General features: G+C 51.8%; 2 protein-coding genes across 2 annotated transcripts, besides 8 other annotated features; both read left to right on the forward strand.

Moving 5' to 3' along the window:
• Positions 1-51: part of a sequence feature (T-rich) that runs on past the window's edge.
• Positions 1-1,591: part of a sequence feature (areas merged during assembly that could not be assigned to a particular haplotype. This can correspond to areas where the two haplotypes were merged or to regions with more than two copies in the genome that were merged during assembly.) that runs on past the window's edge.
• On the forward strand, positions 106-1,326 carry Tc00.1047053511391.210 (hypothetical protein, conserved; the record flags this gene model as incomplete). The annotated part of the gene is made up of 1 exon (XM_812825.1): positions 106-1,326. The coding sequence occupies one exon, from the start codon at positions 106-108 to the stop codon at positions 1,324-1,326; it is 1,221 nt and encodes a 406-aa protein (XP_817918.1).
• Positions 1,565-1,607: a microsatellite.
• Positions 1,592-8,035: a sequence feature (areas merged during assembly that could not be assigned to a particular haplotype. This can correspond to areas where the two haplotypes were merged or to regions with more than two copies in the genome that were merged during assembly.).
• On the forward strand, positions 1,646-7,789 carry Tc00.1047053511391.220 (hypothetical protein, conserved; the record flags this gene model as incomplete). Its single annotated transcript, XM_812826.1, has 1 exon — positions 1,646-7,789. One exon carries the CDS (start codon positions 1,646-1,648, stop codon positions 7,787-7,789), a length of 6,144 nt encoding a protein of 2,047 aa, XP_817919.1.
• Positions 4,974-4,996: a microsatellite.
• Positions 6,558-6,623: a microsatellite.
• Positions 7,058-7,077: a microsatellite.
• Positions 7,808-7,842: a microsatellite.

Genomic DNA, 8,035 nt, shown 5'->3' on the forward strand with positions numbered 1-8,035 from the left:
TTTTCATGTTGCTTTTACACTTTGTTTGTTTGTTTTGTTTTGTTTGGGTTTCTCCTTCGAGGTGCTGCCGTGTTTAGGATCCGGAATTCCATTGCGTGGCGCCGCATGCCTACTCCGATTTGGGCGCTGCGGTTCATTCACCCGCAGGGATTTTCTCGGCATTATTCCGTGCGTCACCGGGGGGAGTGGTGGAGGCGACATTCACTTGTTTGGGCCGCGTGCCAGTGGCGTTTTGTCTACGCGGCGACGAGGGCCGCGTTGACGCTCTCCGCAGGGTGGTTTGCTGCCACCACGCTTGGCGCCTCCGTGGCGTTTTGCCGCACCCTTGACACGCCCGAGTATCTCATCCCGTATTATCTGCGCGACGTCACCACCCGATTCAAGCACTACGCGAGTTACCGTAAGCATGGGAGTCGGTCAAAGTACATGACGGTGGAGGACTTTGTGCGTGCGCTGTTGGCGTCAAAAGACAATGACCCCCTGGACCCTTCGGTGGTGGAAAGCATGACGCGACTCTTCACAGAGCTGGACGCCGATGGCAAAACGTACCTTAGCCTGACTGAGTTCTCCTTTCTCATGCTGCTGTTGACAGCCAAAAGAGAAGATTTACGGGTGCTGTTTTTTGTGCTGGACAAGGACCGTGTCGGTAGTTTAAGCCTGGACGAGTTTGCTGGGGTGTTGCGTGGGTTGGGCCGCGACATGAACGAGGCACAGCTGTTGACGCGTGGTCAAAAGAACGGTATTGTGAGACGACTCTTTGGTGACGATGGACAAAGCCGCTGCTCATTTAGCCAGATTGCAGAGACGGTCGATGCCCTCAACGAGGAGGTATGGACAGCCGAGTTCCGTCAAATTGACACGGACCACAACGACCGCATTACTGCCGAGCAATTCGGAAAACTCATCGCAAACCACATGATTGGGCGCCACCTTCCCTTCCACATTGTAGATAACATACGAAAGTTACGGGGGAGTGGAGAGACCATTACGCTTGAGATGTGGATCGGCTTTCATCGTGTCATGCAATATGCCGATGCATTATCAGAGGCCGTGGAACTGTTCACCTCCTCAGGGCTCCCTTTGCGGAGAAAGGACTTCAACCGCGCAATAAGGGCCGCGGGTCTGCCACCTTTTGCCGATGCGGAGTTGGACCTTATCATGGCCCTTTTTGACCGTAATGCAGATGGCGTTTTGGAGTTTGATGAGTTTATTTCCGTGATGCGGCAGAAGCTCAGCTACCACTACAGTTACCGCGGAGACCCACGAAAAAAGAAGAACCTCCCCGTGCGTTTTTTCGAGTGCGTTGGTGAAGTGTTGTCTCATTAGTTGGGCATTTTACCTTTGTGTTGCATGTATTCTCTATTTACCTCCTGCTTTCCGTTTTTTGTTGTTTCCCTCCCCTCTTTTCTTTCCGTGTGTCTGCTGGAGTTATGCCGTCGTGTACAGATCGCTCCCGCTCGCTCGCTCGCTCTCTTTCTTTTTCTCTCTTTATGTTTGTCTGTTTCTCTACCAATGAAAAAACATGCACGAGTTTTTAATTTTATTTTGTTTTTTGCCTCTAGTCTTTTTTTTTCTTTTTTTCTTTTTTTCATTTTTTTTTTTTTTTTAGAGGTGCGAGGAACTTTTTGTTTATTTGTTTGTCTTCATGCAGCGTTTCTCGCAAAAGCTTGCGGCGGATTTGGAAAACCGCACCGCGTTTTTGGTGCAGCTGCGGGCTCTTCTTACGCAAGCCCAAAAAATACTGCAGGGGAATCAGCGAGGCAAGCTGCAGGAACTGCAGGTGGGCATCGAGGAGTGGGTCAGGGAGGTGGACGAGGTGGGAACACCAGGCACTTCCATTTGTAACCCAAACCTTGAAGCCTCCATCGAACTATCGCACAACCAAGAGCAGCTGCAGGAGGGAGGCCCCGTCGACACAAACGGGGGGGTGGACGATAACAAAAAAAATGGGACTCCCAGAAGCCCATTAAATCCGACAGTGGAAGCCTCGCCGTCGCCACTGACCACGGCACCCCCCACTGCTCAAACGCCGCATGGAGATGAGCTCTCATGCTCCACAGTGGGCATGGGTAACAGCGTGAGCAATGCGGCGTTTCGCGGTTCAGCCAGTAGTTTTTCTGCTTTTTCCAGTGATTTTGAGTTGCGAAACTTGGAGGATTTTGCGGAATTTCTTAGCATGTTTTTCCCCAGTGGTCTTCAAGAACTCGTGAAGCTACGCAGTATAGGACGCAATGCGGCGCGTCTCGTTATTGTGCGCTGCTTTTCCATCATTACTTGTTCCCTTCAACAAGTTTTATGTCAAGTCTACGGTGAAATGCATCACGTTGCAGAATCGACGATGGCCACCAATGGAGAGGATAATGGGCTTCCAAGTGCATCATTTTTTGTTCCTTTGGCACGTGATATTCGTGTTTCCACCAATGCGGTGATGAAGTGCCTAGAGCTTTTGACGGCTCATTGCGACGTACTTTCTATGCGGTTTGCAGCACAGGTTTGCGTGGATATTCTGAAGCAGCTACGTCAGTGTGTCACTCTCTTTGTGTATCGGGCCCTGCGTGGGGAACTGCGCCGTCTGCGTACGATGGGGATCGATGCAAAAGACCGTGATGCACTTCTTCTAGATGCGTCAAGGGTGCGGCAAAGCGCTAAAACGAGGGCAAAAGAATTGCAACTTCTTCTGGGGCCCTCTTTGCTCATTAGTATCGAGCACCTCATGGGCATTGTCCGTCCCACTGTGCGATACTTGATGTCCGTTGTCTCATTCAAAAACACCGTGTCCTCTCAGGAGCAACAAGTCCTCAAGAATGATGTGTGCGCAAATTTATTTACTTTGGCACAGTGGGTGACACCAGCATTGTTGCTGAGGCGACGGAGACAGCAGTCGTCATCGGAGGATAATCTCGCGAAGGAAAGAGAAGGAGATTTTGCCTCGGGGCGATCACCCAAGACCGTCTTCTCGCTGTCGGGGTCGTTACCTGAACTGGACGGTATTGAGGCCACACACACATTTTATTACCAATTCGTTTGTTTTGTCATGGACTCCGTGTTTCCAGTGGTATTTTCGCCTGAATACACCGCTTGCGTCGCACAGCATTGCGGGGATCAGAATGAAGGACAACTTTTGGCAGTACGTGTCCTAAACGACACGATTGTGCAATTAGCCGAAAGGGAAATGGAGGAGTTTCGGCACCTGCTTGGGTGTTCTGCGTGGAGGAAGCGCATTACGGAAGGCATTCTGAACTGCCTTGTGTCGCTGCAACCGGTGGTGCTTGAGGCAGGCCTGGAGACACTTCAACGGATTGTTGTGGGGTGCCCCGAGTCTCTTGGCTCTGAAGTAGGATTTGTGTACACGAGCGGGGTCTTTGGGCTCCTGGAATCGGAAAGCACCCCGCCCGTGATGAGACGATCACTTCTTCGACATGTGATCAGCACTTTCTTTAAACCCACAAGCGTCCCCGATGAGCCATCGCTCTTGCTGCGTCTCTATCGACATTTCGACCTTAACGTGCAGTGGCACCAGCTGAATGTCGTGCAGCAGGCTGTCGCGACGCTCTCAAAGACGGTGCGCTGCGCCGCCCCGGAGGATTTTGCCGACGAGAAGGAGGTGAAAAATGATAGCCAGGAGATCACAGCACCGCGGAAGAGTTTGCCGTTTCTTGCTCTCCAGGGCCTTTCGTTGGCGGTGGAACTGCTCGCCGTGCACATCCCCCGCGATGGTGACGCCGTCGGAGGAAAATCCTACCCAATGCTGAGAAATCGCGACGACAAAATGGAGGAACAACGTGCCGTCGACATCATCAACAGTTCTCCCCTAAAAGGGATAAAAAAGTTGTTTGGAGTCACGGATGACGAAATGAATCCAGGCGGGCATATGAATTTGGCGGGAAAAAATTGGGCACATCAGCACATACCATTACCGGCATCCCCAGCGATAGAGGAAAAGGTGCGTCGCATAGTGCAATTCCTTATGGAGACGCCCTCTTTAAATCCTGAATCGGTTGCGGAATTCCTCTCGCATCCAGCCGTGTTTCCATTGCAGGTCTGTCGGGTCTTCATGGAAGCACTGCCCATCGCTGGCAGGAGTCTCGTGGAGGGATTGAGGAAATTGTTCAGCGTAGTGCAGTTGCCCAAGGAAGGACAACGCATTGAGCGGCTCATTGAGTTCTTTTGCAGTGCGTACTTTAAGGCAAACTCGGTTGATGGTATAGATATTGAGACGTTTCCGTTTGAATCCGAAAACGCATGTTTTATTATGGGCGTGGCGATCATTATGCTAAACACCAATCTTCACAACCCACATGCTGCATCGACGAAAATGACGGATTCCAGCTTTTGTGCACAGCTGAGGGGCTGCAATGAGGGCAAGGACTTTCCAGAACGCTTTGCAAAGAATATATTTAACGAAATTCATCTGCACTCACTCTCCAGCATGAAGGGATTCTGGTCTGCGGGAATGAGTAGCGGTGTGCGCTACGCAAGCGTGCCTTTCCCGCGGAAAATGGATTCCATCTTTTTTTCAAGTGAAGAGCGCCGTGAATTGGCATTTGGTGTGGTGCGGCAGCGTCTCTTGAGTGAAACACGCGAGCTGGTTTACCGCCATAGTAATATTATACAAACCCAATTGGAGGAGATGAAATTAAGAGACTGGTGTTGTGTCACGCGGGATTTGTTTTTCAGCACATGGCCTTCATTGTGTGCGGTATTCGGTGTGGCTGGGCATGGCGCAAAAGTGCCAGAGGAGGCCCTGACTCTCTGCGTGATGGGCCTCCGCAGCAGTTTTCTTGTGGCAACCGCATTTGGCCTGCAGACGGAGTGTGGGGTGTCACAGCTGGCGCTGTTGCGCATGGCTACTTTTGAGCCTATGCGTGATGTGTGCCACAAAAGTATCCTTGAAGTGGCCTCATCGCCTTACAGTGTTTCTTTTTCTGCGCCGTGCTGGGTGCCAGTGGTGGAATTGCTCGTTGCCATACGCAAGCAGCAGCAGCAGCAGCAGCAGACAATGGTTGTCGAGTCTGAATCCGTGTTTGGTCGCGTGGAGGAGTTTACACGTGAATCCTGCGAGAATGACGGTAAAAAGGCAACCCCAGCTGTAACGAGTGTCTGCAAGAACGCTGTGCGAGAAGTGTTGCAGGGTATTTCGACGGTACTGCAGGATACAAGTGTCGATGGAGAGACTCTCTCTGCGGCATTTTATGTGCTGCGGCGATTTCTTGGATACTCGCTTATCTCACACGAACAAGAGCAAGGTGCGGTTGTGACGAACTTCATCAATGTACGTGACTTCAGTAACTTCATTGTTCCGACGCTTGTCGATATCGTAGAGGCACGGAATGGAAATGGGGATGGATACATGCATCTTGTGGTGGAATTTGTCGTGGATATCCTCAACACCATGTGGGGCTCGTGTATCTGTGAAACGAAGCTTGAAGGTGTTGAGCGTCACTCGGAACTCATTAAATGTTTTACATTTTTTCAGACTTGTTATGACCGGTATGGAGCCTCGGCAGAAGTGCGTATGCACGTGCTGCAGGGTGTGAAGGAACTCGTTGCTCGGACGCTTCACAAGGTGGGATCAAAGAAAAAGAGGGCCATGGGGTTTCCTTCGCACACACTTTTTATCATGGCACTGATATGGGCGCAACTGCTGCAGCCCGTCGCACGGGCCCTTTCGGAAAAGGACAGTCTGGGAACAGAGACATGCAGCCTCGCTGTGCACATCCTTCGAAAGCTTGTTGATCTCTGTTGTGGCACGGGAGGTACGACCATTGGCATTCATCTGCAGAAGAAGGTCCGAAGTGTTCCGCTGCTGCTTCTTATGAATGTGGCGTACATTGGGGGCATGTGCAGCGACGTGGATAGTGCGCAGTCGTGTTTGGCGCAGTTTTCCACCATCTGCACGAGCGCTCTGAGTCAGGAGGAGACGGTTTCTCCCGAAGATGAATTGCCACTCCTGGATGCGGCCGACGTGGCGGAATTTGATCCTGTCAGGGAATCTAGCAAATTTCTTTTGCAGCGCCTTATTGAGAATGTGCGGCAAAAGCCAGACGTGCTCGTTCTTCACGCTTTGGAGCGCATGAGCTTACTTCTCTGCTGCCACGTGCAACAGACGCGGACGGACGTCATCACCGCTCTGCGTGCACTGGTGGTGCAACTGGGACCATCGCAGCTGCAGCATCTCGCCGTGCACCTTTCCGACGCCGTGTTGAAGGCATCATTAGGCCACGCGACACCGGAGAACACGTCGCCCATGGCGGACTCAAGTTTTGTGGCCCATGCCCTTTTTAGCCTGAAGACGCCCTTCAACATGCGCAGGTGTTCGCCGACCTCATTCCGTGCCACACTACCCCTTGTGCTGAGCTTCATGTCTCAGGAGTTTCTCACGGAGGTTCCGTTGGAGTACTTGGATTCTGTCGCGGCAATCGTCATGAAACACTGCCTTGTTCCTCTCGTTGTCTCTCCGCGCTCTGCCTTTCAGTTTCGTGCAACCGCCGTCCGTTTCCTTATGCATTGTGCATTGCTCTGCGTCACGCGCCAAACCATTGACGGCAGAGACTCATGCGGCAGTAAGACTGGCAGTAGTAGTAGCAGTATTATTAGCATTAGCAGCAGCAGCAGCAACACCATCGCGGAATGTGTAAGCCTTCTTCTTTTTGCGTTGCGTGTTCCCGTGCGGTTCATTGTTCCTGACGGCGCCGATCACGCCGGGCGCCGGTGGGTGAAGGAAGAAAAGTCGGCTGCCCTTTCAGAGTACATGCGGAAAGGCGCGGACGCCATTCAAGCGTTATGGACCGCAGAAGCGTATGAAGTGACGGGAAGCCGAAGAAGTGCCACGCTTAGCGGCACGGGGAAAACGGAAGCCAACGTGGAGCCGGAAGAAATTGCCCGAACGATGCGTAGCAGTTGGTCTTCGCCCTTTGGAGAGGTGGCAACCGATGAGCAACTGGTCGAATACTGTTCTCTGATGGCGCTGCTGCTGTCGCCGCTGCCAAAAGTGCTGGGTGCTTTTCCCCCACAGGTCTTTAGGGCGAAGAATGGTGATCCGACACCGCACCATTCCCAGCAGCAGCAGCAGCAGCAAGAAGAGGAGAAGCTGTTTGATGCGGTGGTCTGGGCACCTCCGCCGGCGGATCACAAGCTTCTGAAGGAATTGGTGCTGGAGACCACGGGTATATTCTTTTCTATCCTGTGGCGTGTGAACAACGTCGCGGAGATGGAGAAATTTATGACAAGGGCAACTCAAAAAGGACGCGATGCGCCGTCTATATGCAAAAGCAGCGCGCTTCTTCCCCATGCTGCAATCCGGGGAGGACTGAACGCTTTTCTTACACTTGCGCTATGGGTGGACATCCCCGAACTCCGCGATGTTTTTGTGGAAATCCTGCGAATCACGGCAACGGTGCAGAAACTGACACTCAGCATGCGGGAGGCACAAAAGATGGTTGAAGGCGCCGCGGAAACCGCGGCCATGCAGCGCCCGAGCCCACTGGAGCAGCAGCATATACGCAGCTGCAACGTGGGCATGTACCAGGAGCTCTCCTCGGTGGTGGCGCATTGGATAAGGACTGTTGTGCACCAGACGGATGACATGACATCCTCGCTAGCGGCCACGCAACGTGACGAGCTCCGAAGCGTAGCGGGAGATCCCGAGGTGTTTTCAGGCGTGGTGCAGCTCTTGACAGTCGCGGCTGGTGCAGTCATTGTGGCGGTTCGCGACTACTTGGTGTGGTACATTGCCGCACAAGAGCACGAGACAAAACAAACGACGGAGACGTTTGACCCCGACACATGAAAGGTCTCGCCAGACAAAAAAAATATATATAAAATAAAAAATAAAAATAAAAAATTTCAAAAACATATGCAAACAAGAAGGTTGAAGGACCAAAGTACTCAAAGAGAAAAAATGATACAAATGAATGAATGACTGAAGGATGAAACAAAAAAAAAAAAAAAAAAAGTGGGTAAGAAGAAAAGGAATTAGTCACGAAGCTTTTTACCTTGCCTGCTAAGCCCCCTCTCTTCCTTTTTTCTTTTTTTT

This window comes from Trypanosoma cruzi, genomic scaffold, assembly GCF_000209065.1.
Source record: "Trypanosoma cruzi strain CL Brener 1047053517109 genomic scaffold, whole genome shotgun sequence".
Taxonomy (NCBI): Eukaryota; Euglenozoa; class Kinetoplastea; order Trypanosomatida; family Trypanosomatidae; genus Trypanosoma; species Trypanosoma cruzi.